The sequence below is a fragment of the Centruroides vittatus genome, unplaced genomic scaffold (genome assembly GCF_030686945.1).
Source record: "Centruroides vittatus isolate TY-2023 unplaced genomic scaffold, ASM3068694v2 scaffold_712, whole genome shotgun sequence".
Taxonomy (NCBI): Eukaryota; Metazoa; Arthropoda; class Arachnida; order Scorpiones; family Buthidae; genus Centruroides; species Centruroides vittatus.
The window spans coordinates 2,017,639-2,035,363 of NW_027122715.1; the positions used below are offsets into that span (position 1 = coordinate 2,017,639).

At 29.9% G+C, this 17,725-nt stretch overlaps 1 protein-coding gene across 2 annotated transcripts in view; it reads right to left on the reverse strand.

The window, feature by feature from the left end:
- Window positions 1-9,950: 9,950 nt before the first annotated feature.
- LOC136989632 (uncharacterized) overlaps window positions 9,951-17,725 on the reverse strand; it is a 28,462-nt gene continuing 20,687 nt past the window's right edge. For both annotated transcript variants that reach the window (XM_067287860.1, XM_067287859.1), the window contains exons 3-6: window positions 13,933-14,101; window positions 10,761-11,724; window positions 10,623-10,690; window positions 9,951-10,296 (exon numbers count right to left, since the gene is read on the reverse strand). In XM_067287860.1, the coding sequence (XP_067143961.1) occupies window positions 10,915-11,724; window positions 13,933-14,101 (979 nt within the window). In that variant the 3' untranslated portion in view covers window positions 9,951-10,296; window positions 10,623-10,690; window positions 10,761-10,914. The remainder of the gene's footprint in view (window positions 10,297-10,622; window positions 10,691-10,760; window positions 11,725-13,932; window positions 14,102-17,725) is intronic.

The following is a 17,725-nucleotide window of genomic DNA, read 5'->3' on the forward strand; positions in this document are numbered from 1 at the left end:
TTCGAACCATCAGTTAATTCAATCGCCTTTTACGTATTGGAATTAAAGACATTTAAGCAATTACGAAGAAAAACAGTTAATTTATAAGTTATTCAAATAACAAACATGTGGAAAAATGGATTTATCAATATGTTTATTTATTTTTTTAACGGGAAAAAAATTAAAATAATTATATCGATAAGTAGTATAGTAAATTATTATTCAGGCAGCATTCTACTATAAAAATAGAGTAGATAAAAAAAAAAAAGGCAGAAGTTAAGCCGACGTTTCGTGTATCGACCAAACTTTACGGTTCTATAGAAGCAATGGAGTAAACGGAACTGTTCACGTTGTCCATCGGTCGTAAAAACGAAGGCAGAGTGTCCGATAGAGCGTAGTGGAGAGAACGATTTTCCCAATTGACCGGGACAGCTGTTGCCTTGGAAACAGCACGATGCACCCCCTTCTTCGAGTGCTTTGTGTACTCTTATAGAAGGGCTGCACGCGTGTTAAGTTGTTCGTGTAGTGGAGAGTGAAGATCGCTAGCCAACAGTCATTAATGACTCGAATATTCGCATCCTATATACTTTCATGAGCATGTTTATAGTTATATGTGTCTGTTTTTCTCGACTCCATCTTATCCTCCTCGCTTCTTTCGATATATGTTAAATGATAATTACTACTTGTAATATTTAATATACCATTTAAATCACTAAAAACTCTCACCAATTACATATTTATATATATATATATATATATATATATATATATATATATATTGTTGGAATTCCTACATTTAATGTTATTTTCTAACATACAGTTTAAAAATAATGCATAATCTATAAGAAAAATAGAACAGAAAAGAGTGAAAAGAGGAGAAAAAACCTTTCAAATTCAGACATTTTTTTTTCTGAAACTAAACTAAATCGAAACTGGTAACTTCCTTCACACAATTCAAGAAACAATAACTAAAGAAGTGTTTGTTTGTCAGACACAATCGAAGTTTCGTTGGTGGGTTTTTTTCTTCTTCTTTTTTTTATATTCTCAGCGTGTCATTTTTTGGCTGTGAGGGGTGGATTTACGAAAACGACAACAAAACCATCGTTATTATTTCCGGTCGCTCTATCAAACGCCGACGTAACGTTCTATCTTGTGTGTTTCCCCTCCTTCGTCCCCCTCTGTGATTTATGACGGTCCAATGTCTAGGTCGTCGTCGACTGGGGGATCTCTCTGTGTGTGCTTCGTCGTTCTATGTAAATTGAATGTGGTCGAGATAACTGGACTCCCCATTTACTCCCTCCCTTAAATCGGAAGTTGGTTTTTCTAACGGAACCGGACTTCCATCATCTATTTCTATCCTCTTTTCGAATGAAACACGATTATTATTTTTTTATATATGTTGTTGATTACACACGTGGGTCATTGTTTGTTAGGAAAACATTCTTCGGTTTATTATAAATTTAATTGCCGAATAATAAAAGGAATATGTTAAATTAATATTGAAATTTATTCAAATAATTAATAATTAATTAAAATTAACTTTTGAACTTATTTATTTTATGTAAATCTAGTCGCGAGTTAACTTTGATGTCTATCCGATGCTTACATGTAATAAAGGATGCGATGTAAGCCCCATGTCGGGAAGAAGCTTTGAGAAAATAAAGAGAAGCTGCTGTATATAAATTAGGAGGTTAAAAACTATTTATGAGGCTCATTTGGTAATAAAACATTTAATTTTTTTTTCTTCTTCTTCTCTTCAGCCTAACATATAAGCATTTTGATATAGAGACCCGGGAGAAGTTCGTCTAAAAGCGTCCTACGAGTGCCATTCCATGCGTGCCGTTTTTCCGACGTTATATAGAAGTAGGAAGCTGAGAGAAAAGAGCCTTTTGTTATGTTGGATCGGAAGGCAGCGAGGAAGAAATGGAAGCACAGCCCTGGGACTTGACCTTTCATATCTTTTCTATTCTTCGGTCGGGATATTGACTTCGATCTTTTTCACCCCTTTCTTGCCCCTACTCTTTTGATTTTCTTCTAAAAGATTTGTCAGTATCTAGTTTCCGGAGTAAATTGATACCTAACAAAATCTATAAGATATAGATATTATCTGGATTTACTTCTCGACAGACAAATAAAAGTCAGTTGCAATTCATTCCAGTTAATTAAACATCATCCTCCTTTCAATTCAGTTGGAAAGAGTTATTAATATTTTTAAACGATAATTTCAATCGAATTAAGAAGATAATATCATAAAAAATATTTGTATTTTTTACTCGAGTTCAATGGGGAGGACGAAGAGGAGAACGTCTCTCTCCATTACTCGACTTTTCATTCAAAACGCTTCGTATTTATCTTGTGAAACCCTTGAATAATAAATATATTTACACTGTTTTATTCTATCAATATCAAGTTACGCAGTAGTTCGTTCTTAACCTTGAGTAATTCGTATATAGAGATATATCAGCTTCTACGCTTTCTATATACGTGCTGCTATCTAATGCTGTCAACAGAACAACATATTTCGCTTCTTCTATTTGTTCAACTATTGGTAACTGTCTGCTAGCGTTGTACAAATTTGTGGATAGTTATACGTTCCGTATTGCCTTAGAGGCAGGGAGTTAATCCTGAGAGACGACTGCTTCTATAGTTCCTTGCCTCGCAGTGAAGCTGTTATTCCAGGGAACACTGAATAGAATAAAATCGAATCCCTTCGACTTTTACATATATTATAACGTTGAATAGAATACCAACTTTTGTATCTATAAGCAAATACTATCTTTTGTTAAAAATGCGGATGGTATGTGTGTTTTAGAATATATATGTATGTATGTTTCTTATATATACAATATTAAAAAAAAATTGGAATTATATTCTAGATGGAAAATCCAATTATTTCATATTGGATAACATAAGCTACATATAATATAAATTCTCGAACGACTCTATTGTTATATACATGTATAATACTTAGAGGAAATTCAAGAAAGAAACAAAAGAGAATATTGTTTAGTTAAAATAGAATATCAACGTCTTGTTGCTTTTCTCGAGTCGACAAAAGACTCGAAAGAAGAAGAACCATTCAACTGTAACCCAAAATAGCTCTTTATATAGCCAACTTAAGGAATTTCACAGTCAATTTCTTTCTTTTCTTCCTGGATTTAAAAATATTTTGTTTCTTCTCTGCCGACCGTGATAAATTTCCAGTAAAATAAAGACTTTTTCTAATGGGAAATTTATAAAATTATAGAAATAAAAATCACTTTAAATGTATAAATAATAAATACAAGTAAAAATTAGAAAATATTATTTATAACACGGAAATAATTGTGAGCGAAAAATCGATAAAAATTTATGCTTAATTAATTTTGATTAACATTAAGATAATTCTACCAGAAAAAAATATTAATTAATCAGTCAAATTTCTCCGAAGAAAAATTGCAGTTAGAAGAATGTTTATTACGAATTTATTTATTTTTTTATGAGGTAGAAGTTATTTGTTTAAATTTGTTTTTGTGGGAGATTTTTTTCTCTCCCCCTTCTTTCCTTATTCACTTCTTTAAAACTACAAGTGCGGCTAAGAGTATACTTGAAAATGTGTAGAATGCAGTGACAGACGGAAATTGAATTCCTGCAAGTCTACATCAAAAGAGAAATAGCCAACAACGACGTGTCAGCACTTTTGCCTTCTTTTTAATGCCAATGAAACCATATATGTCTGCAGAAGTTAAGAACTTTATGCTTTCTTTTTTTTGTTTTCTATTTCCTAAAACAAGGATAGATTATCCATCATCAATTTCTTTCTTTATCCACAGAAAGAAAAATTCCGTATGTTTTATAAGCGTTTAAACAATTCAAATTTAAATCTGAATCTATAAGCTTGTCATACACATATATGTTTTATACACATATAAAATTAATAGACACTATAAGAAGTTTTATAGTATATAATATTCCCGAAAAGTGTGCAATTTGCATATATTTATAGACTCCTTTTATCTTTAGATGCAGTTGAAAGAACAGAGCTTTAAATTATCTTTTATATCGTCATTCGAACAATAGCCAGGAAAAAATAAGTGACGATGCATTAAACGAGGTTTCATAATAAATTAATAAGTATAAATATTAGCTTTATTTTATTATAGGAAGGAAAGAATTACATAAATACGAGGTTATAATGTTATAAGAGACACAATTTAGGGGGAACATAATCTTCCTCTCTGCTGGAATTATATCCTTTGGATTCACTAAAGAAATTTTTACAATGTTAGTAGTGATCGAGACGTGACCAATGCAGAGGCGTGGTTTGAGTATCGTGCTTTCTCGTTCGAGACGTGACCGACAATGAGACTTTTATTGCACCCGCGTTTTAATTTACGTGCAGGTCGATGTCCGGTTTTTGGGGGTGCCTGCAGGGTGGCTCGCTTCTACGTGCTTAAGGTGCAGAACGGGACACAGTCCATGCGTTTCGTGACAAACATTTCCGTAACACTAGATCCCATATTTTCTAGCTTTTTTTTCGGTTAGAAAAAAAAATATTATAAGATAATATTTATAATAAATCGTTTCCTATAGTAGAAACCAGAACGATGTAAAAATCGAGATTCCTAAAAAATGCCGCACCGAGAAAACTTTTGTGTGTAACGTACGAGTAACTTAAACCTGTAAAATTCAAAGATGGCGACCGACTTAAAGAATAGAAGGGAGAGATATGGTGATTGTTAGATTCCCTATAGGCGTCGATTGATTCTTGCCAAGGGGTCTTTCGAGATGTTCACGTGATTGATTACTACGTCTCTAGGTTGAGGGTTTCAATTTTCTAATGGAAAAATATCGCTCCCGTTTGGCTTAAGACCCTGTTCGGATATCTGTAGCTTCTTAAATAAGACATTTACTTTTGAGACTTGTCAGATCGATGGATGAATAGAGAAATGTCGAGTGGATTGGGAATTTAGTATATCGTTCTCTTTGCTTAAAAAAAAAAAGCAAACGAAATAAATGCATTTAATGGTGTTTGATATTTTTATAATAGTCGACTCGTTGCTAACTTGTTTTTCTTTTATTATTATTATTAACGAAACTTATATAATGTTTACCGAGTAAACACATCATTCGTTATTAATCAACAAAACTTTTTTTCTGTAATAATTATTAACGAAGTTAATTCTATTAAATCGTAGGTTGTTGCTCCTAACTTAAGAAAAAAGTAAGCTTTATATCATGTGACATGACTGTCATTAATGTCATAATAGCTGTGACATATATCAAAAATTTAACGTTAAAAATCTGGTTATTTAAATAATTAAGAAGTTTTTTAAGTAATAATAATAATAATAATAATAACTTTTAATTTGAATAACTGCATCCTTGTATATATATATATATACACACACACACACACACATATATATAATTGTATTAATATATCACCTTTTTTAATTCGAGTAATTTCTTTATAACGATTAAACGATAATCATCAGTTGTAATTTGATCGTGTTTTTAGATCAAAAATTAAATTTCGACGATATCACGCGATGGTTATTTATTTAAATAATAATCCTTCCTATTTTATATAATCACTGAATTTTTTTATTTTATTTTATATATAATTCTTTATAAAACACTTTACAAGATACTAGAGAAGTGTAACGACAATAAAAAAAATTAATTTATAAACTAGATTATATTATGTTACAATGTAAATGATACGTAATTAATTAATTATTGTTGTTAAAAAGTTCGTATCCACACAATATTTCTTTAAATATTTATTATAAATACTTAAAAAACATAACTATTGCTCTTTTTCTATTTAATAAATCTTTATTAAATATTAATAAAATACTTTTATATTCTTTCCTTCTATTTTTAATAAGTAAAAAAAAACATTTCTGCATGAAATAAATACAGTAAACATTTATTTTATAACGTTAATTTCTGCAATAATAAATCAATAATTTAAATACATTACGTATTTATTTTCTTTATAAATACGGACCATATATATATTAATTATTTTTAATAAATAGGCTTAAAATAACTTTACAAATTCTCAAGAACGTCTTACCTGTATTAAAAATCAGTAAAAAATCAATATTTAAGTAAAATTCTAGCCGGCACATTCGTTTAATTAACTTTAAAAGATCAAAAGCAATTCTTAAAATTTCAAAATTCTTTAAAAAAAATTTTAAAAAAATATATCGAAAAACTATCCAATTAATTCATCTCTACTAGCAACAAACAGATTTATCTTTTTACCGATTTCTTATTTGAATTATAATAAATAAATTCTTACGCAGGGTATACTGTACTGATTACCTTTATTATTATTTTTCTATAATTAGATATTTATTTTGTAATCAAGCAGGACACGTGTAGAAGGTTTTTTAAAAGGGTAAGGATTTTAAAACATTTTATCTAATTTTCTAACTCTTCCCGGATGGAGAGGATTAAAACTTCCATTTATAAACATGATTCGTAATTGTAAGCACATAAAACACATCGGTTAAATGTAACCCTTGGTGCCAAGATGGAGGCTCGTCTCTGATTCCAGCAAGGAAACAGTGGGTCGCACGTTCTAACCTAACCTAACCTATTCTAATAAATTACCGTAATTATTAGCAACCAAATTATTAGAATAGATTAGGTTAGGTTAGAACTTGAGTTCCACTGTTTCCTTGCTGGAATCAGAGACGAGCCGCCATCTTGGCACCAAGGGTTACATTAACCAACACATCAAATAGTATACAATGATGAAAAATTCGTTAAGATTTTTATTTATGGGGTTTAATGTCATCCAATTTTTTCTTATGTATTTTAGTCTAAGTAAGAAAATTAATTAATGCCCATCCATCCAGGTTTAGGTCAGGATTTTACAATAAAAAATATATACAGTAATTATACGTTAAATTTAATATTGGTATATATTTTTTATTTATTAAGATCTTATTTAAAATAAGATCCAGTTTACAATTAAAAAGGCGAGAAAGTATTTTAAAAGTTAAAAAAGAGACATTTTATCCGTCAGAAAAACGTGCTTCACCCTCCAGAGATGAATGCATCGCAAGTTAAGGACCACTATACTATATAAATGGAGAACTAATATAGTTATTCAATGAATATTGTGTTCCAATTAATGTTACGAAATAACAAGATGCTTCTCTCGCTATTGTGAATCCACTGTTAGGAATTAATTATAGTTAATCATTGTTTTAGAAGTATTTTGTTATTAATACTCAGTCAAAGATTCATTTCGGGCACGAGTCCTTCCACGATATCCACTCCAAATTATACATTTTAAATATAAGGTTCCACCCTTTTAAATATTGTTATACTTTATATATAAAATGTATCATTTAGAACGGATACCGTTGAAGAAATTGTGCATATGACAAATTGAAGAGGGTCTTCTGCCCAAAATCTTTGATTATCAACAATAAAAGACATCTCATTTTCTCTTTTTACTGTATTAAATTATACTTTTCAGTCATTAAGCTAGCATTCCCCCTATAAGAATGATTAAAATTTTTACAAACAAACAAAAAAAAATATTTAATTTATTATGTACTTAAATAGGTTTAATTATTACTTTTATAATGTAAATATATAAATTTTTCGCTTAAAAATATACTTTGAAAAGTCATAATTTCCGATAAGAGTTCAGCAAACAGATCGAAATGTTATTAAGTAACGTATTATAGATCTTAGGTGTTTACAGTTAAAATAATAGTTAGCGCCATCTGTGGAGAGTAATTTAAGTTGCGTGTTTTGGAAATTAGTACGAAAATAGGACCTCGATCATTGATTCAATTGTGTAGAAATGTGTTTAAACTCGATATATTTATTGATTTATACACTTTTATCTGTATATCAGAATGACAGGTGATGTAATAATGGGAATAAATTACTCGAAAATGACGTAATAATACTGTATAAACTATAGTTTCATTTCTATTATGACATCATTTCTAAAGAATTTATTCAGTCGAATAGTCTTACTAATAATTAAATTTTAAAATGTTGATGAAATCGCTTATCAATCACATTTCTAATGGTTAATATTAGTAAAATAACTAAATATTTATATAATAAAGTGTTATTTATTCCATTTCGAAAGTGTTAAAACGACGAGATAACACCGTGTTTATTTTCTGATTTAACAAGGATTATCTCAAATTATCATTTTAGTATTTTGTAATTATGACGCTTCAGAGAATTTTTATTTTATCTTTAAAACTTGAATAATATTAATTTATTATTATGAGAAAAATGCTAAATATTTTACGTTTAGGATTTAATTCTTAAACGTTTCGACGAGATAAATTAGTAAAATTCAATGTTATAAATTCTAAAAATGTTTCACCTACAATCAATAATCATAATAAAGAGAAAATTGTGATTAAATATTCTCGAGGAGAGGGGAGGAGGAGGAAAAGAAATACATTTTGCTTATTAACTTTTTATTCTAGTAAAAATTTAGTTTGAAAAATCCATAATAAAGTTAGATAATTACATTTTTCGCCCACCTTACACTCAATCTGATTATATTTTCTTTCTTTTTTTTATTATATTTTTATCAGGAAAAAGATAACAAATGAAAATCCTTCCTTTCGAATTTATACTCTGTTGGTTTGTAGAATGAATCTTATCTTCTGCTTGGAAGAAATAATCTAGCAAAGGAAATGTCATCTACACGATGAAAAAAATCCCCCAAAAGAAGAGAAAATGTGTTTCATCATTTTGTTTTCATATTTTCTTGAAGATTATGTCTCCAAGAAAACTGTTCAAACTAATATCACTCTATAAAAGTTGGTTTTCTCAAGAAAGATTTATATTTCCGACTATGTTTACAGTAGCTTTAGATAATAGAGAGAATTTTAAGAAGAGAAAAACTCTTTAAATATATTATATATATAAAAAAAAGAGGATATATTTTCAATCATTTTTATCTTTTAATGATCATAGAAAGATCATTCTCCATTAATAAAAATTGATATATAACATATAAAACTAACGAGATTATGGTGTATATAGATGTAAATTACTGTAATATTAAAGATAAGAATTGTAGAATTTACAAAATTAAAGGAAAATTGAGATTTAGAAAGAAGAAATAGTTGAGAGAAAAAGAGTAGATAAGATATTTTTATGTATCTACAGAAGAATGTAAGTTAGGCCAAATCCTATTATTTTCATACCAGAATTGCTCATCTTATTATTACAGTTCCCAGTAGAAACAGATGCCCATAAATTGATGTCATTTGTTTTTTCCTAGAAAACAATCGATAAGACAGACAACTTCTGCATATAACTTTTATAATAACTAAAATTTAACCATTCCTTTCGTTTGTTTCCTTTTATATATATATATCTTGTTATCTCTGAAAATATTAACTTACAAAAGAATATTATTATTTTGTTAAACTTATTTTTTAAATAAGTTATAATCATTTTGAAATATTATACATTGAATCATTTTCTCCCCACTAAATTTGATTTAATCGTTGAAAAAAAAAATAAAAAAAAAATTATGTAATTTAAAAATCTTTACTTTAAATATTAAAGTTTGTTTATCTTATTTTACTTGAATCGTTTATTTATTTATTTTTTTTTAATTTTAATATGTGATTTTGTGTACCAGAGTTTTCCAACACGATCTCTGGAAATCCACAAGGAACCATTCTATTTATTTAAAGATATGCTAGAGATATATTATTTAAATTATAATTGATATAACCTTTAAATTTTAATGGTATAAAACGATTTTTAAATTCATTTTTTATTATTTTGTATCAACAGAGTCTTTAGAAAGGGGTAGACAAAGCCCCCTTGGGAAACACCGCTAAATATAAAGAAATCACTCGTTTAAAAAAATGTTCTATAATTTATTTTAAAAAATTTGCAATTTAAATAAATTAAAAATAACATTTTTTTTTATAACAAACTTTATTAAAATATTATTATTATTGCACGATTTAATTTGATCATGATCAAATTACTGTATATATATATATATATATTATTTTTACACAAATATCTAATTCCAGAAAAAGAATTAGATTTATTTATTCATTTATTATTGCAAAACTATAAATTTAGAATTTTTTTTTTCCTTTAATATTACATTGGGAATGTATATTGAGGGAAAAACAGACATTCATTCTTGCTTCGTGTGACACATTTTTGCAGTTTTCATTTTTTCGGAAGCTGTGAAGACATTCCAGAGTTATTTACAGCACATAGACAAAGTTCATAGTCTTTATAGCATAACCACAAGGCACATTTAGAATCATAATCCGCCATCTTCAAACTGGGTTTTCTCTGTGTAATTATGAATAATAATAATAATAATAATATTAATTTTGATAATTTATTCAAAAATACTTTTATTATAAAATCCCTTATACGACATCTGAAACTATTTTTTGAATACTTTAAAAGAATAATTTCGGCAAATTTTTAACATATTTAAAGTGAATTTACGTGCGAAGCAACTGTATATTGTATATATATATATATATTCTAAATGCGTGTCATTCCTCTCAAACATATAAAAAAAAATTCTAAATTAATATAATATCAAACCTGTCGAATAAGGGATCCAGTAATGGTTAAGTCTAACTTTAGAAATTTAAAAAAAAAATTACCTAAACACTTCCTTTTTTTTAAATATTATGTGTTGATATTTCTATGGATACTGTGGCGTATCACTTGCCTATAAAAGAAAAAAGAAATTAAATATTTTTCTTCTTCTAAAATTCCCTACGACATGAAATGTCACTCACCAGCTCGTGTCGGCTGTGAAATCTTCAACACACGGGGATTAATAGGGAAGAGTTACCGACCCAGCCTGGAATATGCGGACCGGATGATGTCGATTGGCTAACTTCAGACATTCAGCTTTGGTAATTTGAAGGGTCCGTTTCAGACGTTTGGAGATCATGTACAGGCTGGAGGATCGGTGGTAGTTCTTTTGGTATTCGCATCATCGTCATCGTCGATAGTGCAATATATATTCTCAGCTTCTGGCGTTTTATTGACTGGATGAAAAGTAGAAAATTGCGGAGTCGACCTTTCGCGATTTTTATTTTCTGACTGCGGTACGCCCATCATAACGGGTTTTTCTCTAGGCCAGTTTTCTGGATCGTAAGAATCTTGGTAAGCTCCATACCATAACGAAGTAGGACTCTGAAACGGAGACTTTTCTTCGTTCGTCGCTAGCTCCCTATAACAACTGTCGGAACCTTTTCTTCTTGTACTCTTCTGTCCTAATATAAGATCTTCACCCGCTTGACTATCTTCGCTTCTATCTTGATAATCCTGAACCGAAACAGAACTATCTTGAACTTTGAATAGTCCTCTTCGCTCTTCTTCTTCGCTGCTTACTCCCTCTCCATCGCTCGATCCTACGTCTTTGCAAAGATCACCCCCAGTAGAACCTCTGACACTACTAGTACCGGAACACGGCCTACTGCCTTCTTCTCTAGCCAAACTCAATTCATCTTCAGCAAAATCATCTTCGCTATCCGTAGTCCTTCTTTCGACTTCACTATCTTCCATGTCGGAATTGTAGCTATGTGTATCTGCTCGTTCGTCCGAACCGCCAGAAACTTCCTCGTATATTGGATTAAAGTGATCCTTCGTTTTCTTGTTTCGACCGCACGTCACTTCTTGTAAAGGATACGGAAAATCACCTTGTCTGAGGGGTGTCATTTGAGAATTGTAGCTATCGTACTTTAGATCGAATAGCTGAAAACATATACATACATAAGGCAATTGTAATCGGTAATAACTAATTTATATTCAAATTAAATCAATAAATGTATTCAGAAAAAAAAAATAATAATACTTTTAAACAATTCTCATAGATGGCAGCATCTAACGAGAGAAACCGGCTTTCACTTTTTAATAATAAAAAAATTGTATTAGAGGTAAAATACATATTATGCCCTTAAACTATTCAACATTAATAATTCTCACTCCATATTTTATATAGAAATATAGATACGCCATTTTCTATATTTTAAAAAAATAAGGAGGGCGAAAGAAAAAAAAAGTCATTTCTTAACAGTAGGTGGGCATTCAAATTCGAAAATGCTAAAGAGAAGATACAGTAGTTTCATAAAATTTTATCCCGAGAAACTTTATATACATATATTCTATAAGAGACGAAACTACATTTATGACTAAAGTCGGTTTCTTTACCGATAGCGGATTAAACTGGACTAAAAACACCGATAAACTTTTATGACGATCGTCTTTCGACCGAAGAGATTAACTGGAAGAACCAGCCCATGAACAAACAAGTTTAGCTTGGTTTTATTTTATTTTATTTTATTTTTTCGCTGGTCGTCATCGGACCGTGCATCATTCCGTTGGATTCTTCTATCCAATAAAACCATTTTCATCCAAAGAAAAATGTTTCTGCTCTCTCAAACGCAACAGTAATTTTGAGCAACACCCGTTTTAACTCGAAACAAACCTGATACATACATAAAAAGCAAAATGGTGTGTGTGTCTGTGTGTTTGTTTGTACGGCACGTTCCTTAAAAATATTTAAAACGTCATTAAACTTTTAACTGATGTATCTTTTGTAATATGAAAGAATTCAGAAACTTATTTCTCACTTTCTGCACGAAATTTTTAACGTATACGAACAAAATGGTAATTTAAGCGACTGGGTGGAATTTAATAGTTAAAAGAAAAGAAAATTGCGCGTTATATACAGTCTTATGGACATTTTTAATGCAAATAAATTAAACATGTAGTTATATTTCTAAGAATATATCCGATGCGTGCAGCGAGAAACGTTGTTTCTGAAAATCAACTATAACAACACGCGATTTGAACGACCCCCCTTTCGTATTGGTTATCCACGCATGCTCCGATTAATAATCTCCCTTAATTGCCATCAATAGGAACACCATGATAGAGCGGGACCTACTTATTTCTGACAGTGGACTATACCCGCCACGTGTATGCCTATCTTCTGCGTGATGGCACGCGAAGTTCACGTGCCTATCCAATTAGAAGGTGAGTGTACACATTTATGACGTTGCGTGAGACGTCATATGAGGTAGGGAGGGAAGAAAATCACAATGCGTGACATTTACCTGTTCTGTAAATGTCACTAGCACGACCTAAAAATGTCGTTGGATAGTTTTACAATCTGTTCTCTAAGAGGTGGTTAACTGGACATGCTCGATAAACCGCAAAATTTAGTTGTGTGTACCGATAAGAGATGGCAGCACGTTGTTCTAGCTGTCATTTGTGGAATATCAATTGAATAGCGTAATAACGACCTCTTACGACGAGTTCAAAAAGCTAATATATAAATAAATACATAAAAGTATATATAAATATTTATAATGCGAGCGGATATTATTCCAATTTAATGGCTGTCATACCGAAAAAATAAGATAAAGAATAATTAAAAAAAAGGTCGAAAGAGAACTGATTTATCAACGTAAGGCATAAAATTAGACTGGTACACTACGTGATTGGCCAGAAAAGCACAGCAATTAGTTAATGTGTAAATTAGTTAATGTCAGGAAAGTAAATTAGTAACGGGAGTGTGATTTATGATGAAGCAACTTAAAACTTCTGCTTGTTGTTGTTGTTTGTTGTTGTTGTTGTTAACGTGGAGTTTGTTCCGAGGGGGTTTAACTCGTTACAACTAGAAGAATTGCTTTCCGATATTGATGTACGATTTGGATGCTTGTTTAACTCGTAACGAAACAGAATCGATATAGTCTCTACAAGAAAACAAATTCTTGGAAGTACAATAAATTTAGAAACATCCGGGTTAAGGTTAGAGAATGAAGGGCGAGTCGAGATGATGTCATTAGATAAACAGTGTTGAGAGTGTTGTTATAAAAAAAAAGGATATTAATTCTTCGGTAACTTCATTTTTGTTATAAATGAAAGAAATAAGAAATACAAGCTTTGTTTTCTTACCTCGAATGGAGTTGCTGATTGCATTTCTGGTCCTCCGTGAGGTGGTAAACGGGTAGGATGATGATGTATAAGGACATCATCATAAGTAACCCCATTCGACCCCGAGAGGTCACAACGGTCTTTCGGCTTGTGATTACATGGCAAGAAGTTCTGGACTTTCTTCTTATGCCTGCGAATAGACAAACACTTCAGTGACAGCCTGGTATTAATAAAATGTTCACTTGTGATTTAGTGAATAAATCTAAATTAGCGAGGTTAAAAAGAATCTTTTTTTACGTGTTCCGAAACCTGTAAATTGCTGTAGCGTTATATTACCATTAGAATAATTATCATTGACGTAACAAAAAATCCAAGAGGAAGAGATAGATCGATTTTCTTGATAAAAATATATTTTTCCTTTGTTTACGAATGTACTGTACTGTACAAATATATATGAGTTGTATAAGCGTGTAAGTGGATTTATAAAGCAGGATTTAATACGTTTATAGTTATATTTCACAACTGTTAAGTCAGTAATTTGCAGCGTGTTTTGAACTCTTCTTAAATAAGGAGAAAAATTTCTAACAAAAGGAAAGAGTATGTCAAACGAGACACCAAACTCTTCAATACTATCACAATCCTTTCCCTGATTTGTGCTTATTGTCCAGAGATGATTCTCAGAAAACCAGTTCTTTATTCGCACTTTGAAAGGTGCCTTCTCGCCTCACTTATCTTTCAACGAAACGTGAATAAGTTTGAATTTTATACAAAAGAACGTTATAAACTTGTTTAGAATCCCTTATATAGCAATAAATAAATAAAAGTACGAAAATATTTTATATAAAAATCTCCTTTTAGTTACTTCGTTTGCCACCAGATGACACGACACGTTCTCGTTTAATGCCATTTTTCGAAAGGAGGATCACACATTATATTCTTCCCTTAGCAACTGCAGATATTCGCTCGTTATCTTATGCTAAAACCGCGCATTCCACGAAAGGTTAAAAGAGCAAAAGTCACGAATAAGTCCCACATTTCGCCTCGTTTACGACTTTTCACACCCCCCAAAGAATCCGACATTTACACACACATTAGCAAAGATTAATAATCTACAGACGTTATAAGCACGAGTCGACAAATCTTCTAAGTGCGGCTCGTCTCTTTAGTCTCTCATACATCTAGTACATAACGAGAAAGAATATAATTTAAGAAGTAACCAGGGTCATCAGGCCATAATAAAGAAGAAATTCTCTTGAATGTTACGATGTTGTATTACGTGTTCGAACAGACCTGCCAGAAATTACTCGTATATTAAACTAAACGTCTTCATCCTTTACAGGGGGAAAAAAGCAGTTGTAAATAAATAAATAAATAAATAAACTCTCTTTTATCTTTTCCAAAGGGTTAGAAGGATAGGCCTATATAAAATAATTCGAGAAAGAACTGTAAATAAAAACATTTCACACTGCTATAGAAGAAGAATCAGTAAAGATATTTTCACGTAATCGAAGACAAAATGTCAAAAAAGAAGAAAAGATTTCGATAGCAAACAATACAGATAAAGGAAATTGACGAAAGTTTTAAAAAAAGATATATATTTTACTAAAGAAAATTTAAAAAAAAAGGATTCAAATCCAATGAACCATTTCACCAGCAAAAATTCCATTTCTGATATCCGAATGCACTTGCCCATCAATAACGGATTTTCGAGAAATAAACGTACAAACAGGCTACAAGCAATTTCGATTTCGACTCTATAAGAAAAGAAACCGGGCAAAAAAAAACGTATAGATTTTGTATAAACGGTATCAAAATCTTCGAAAAGATAATTCCAAAGCGTTAAACAATTTAATAATTAAAAGTTCGAGTGGATAAAAGCTATCTATACACCGTGCATATATATATATATATATATAGGCCTATAACTTTTAACTATATTTACCGAAAAATCTATTCAAATTATCAAAGTATTAAAATAGAATTTTATTGAAAACTTGTGTAATAAATATTTGTTGTAGTAATAACGTAATAAATAATTCATTTCGTTTTAGAAAATTAAATGAAACGCTTCAGAAAAGTTCGGTGAAAAGACGATCCCCCTTAGTGACTTGTGGGAAACGTTTGCTTAATGTTGTTTATACCCGAGGGGGGTTTTACTTTGTGATTCTGGGTGAATGACATAATAGCATTTTATTGGTTCATCCATTAGCATACAACTTGTGATATTTAAACTCCAACTGTGGTTTACTTTTATATTGTTACTTAATGTGAATTTGAACAGCAATTTTAATTATACATTTATTATTTAAATTTAGAAGAGAAATATGTCTTAAAATTGATTAAATTTTAATTTTATATGAAAATATACAAGATGATTTTCGTCAAAATAAGTTTACTGGTGTATAATTTCATTTATTTAAAAGTAAAATTAATATAATTCTATGAAATGAAGGAATATTCTTTTGGAGAAGGAGTTAATGCAAAAATAGAATTTAGGGGGTTAATGCAAAAACAAGGAGTTAATGCAGTTTAACTCCTTGGATTATGGATTAACTCCTTCGTGGAGTTAATCCATGAAAGGAGTTAATGCAAAAATAGAATTTATAGATACTTTCATGCTTAAACGTTGCTTAAAATATGAAAATTAGACGATACATAACGAAAATTGCGTGCATTTTGATTAATATATACGTTTAGATTACAAGTTTCTTTATCTATATTAATTTTACATCAGCTTTTTTAAACGAAGCATTCATATTTAACTGTGACACACGCAGGTTAATAACTATCAAGCAGATCCAAATGTAATCCCTACATACTATTGTTAGACTAAATTATACGTCTGTTAAAAATGAGAAAAATATAAAAAGAAAAGCTTAATTTAATGATGTCGTTGGAAAGGAAAATGAAGATAGTCTGTAAAAATAAATCAAAACGGTAAAGAGGAAGTGGAGAAATGATTGTAATAATAAGTTTATAAATAGAGAAAACATTTTGTAATGTAAAGTCTTGATTAAATTGTCACAAACTGAATGATCCGATTCTAAGAGAAAGAGCGGTACGTAGATGAAGTGCGTGATTAGATTTGTTTGAACAATGTCTGGCAACATGTAAGTTATAACTTAATCAGTCACTGTATATAGTGCTTCTCTTGAATAAACAAAATATCCTTTCGATGATAAACACGTATAGTTTAGCTACAATATGTTAATCTCTTTAGAATCGCGCCATGTTTGTCCTTGGAATGCCTGCCTAGTCAAACGAGTTGAGTGGCTTGTTCTATTCAAGTACAGAACTTTATATAAGGTCCTATTTTATTCTCTATTGCTACACATTGCCGTATACTATATATGTGTGTGTGTGTGTACTTTCCATTACAATATATTTCTTTATATCAATGGATTTTATTTTAAAATATTAAATTTCCTTTTCTTAATTCTTAAAAATAATTTAATTCAAGAAAAGATAAAAAAGAATAATTATATTAAAGTAAAATTAAGTAGAAACTTTCGAAGGAATTTTTTTTTAATTTTATATAAATAAACTTTTCCTTTAAAGCATTTTCATAATTTTTAAATTTAATTTTTAGAAAAATCGTTAATGGTGAATTAAAAACATTAGTCTAAATCTACTTCTTTTTTTTTTATATACACACGACGAGTTAATTATGGTTAATGATGAAATAATCAACTTTATATATATATATATATATATATACTTTTTTTATTATTAATGATGAAAATTTTGTCTTCTTCTTCCTCTAAATTATGTATAAAGCCAACAAAAAAACGTGGCAAGGACGACATTAAATTAC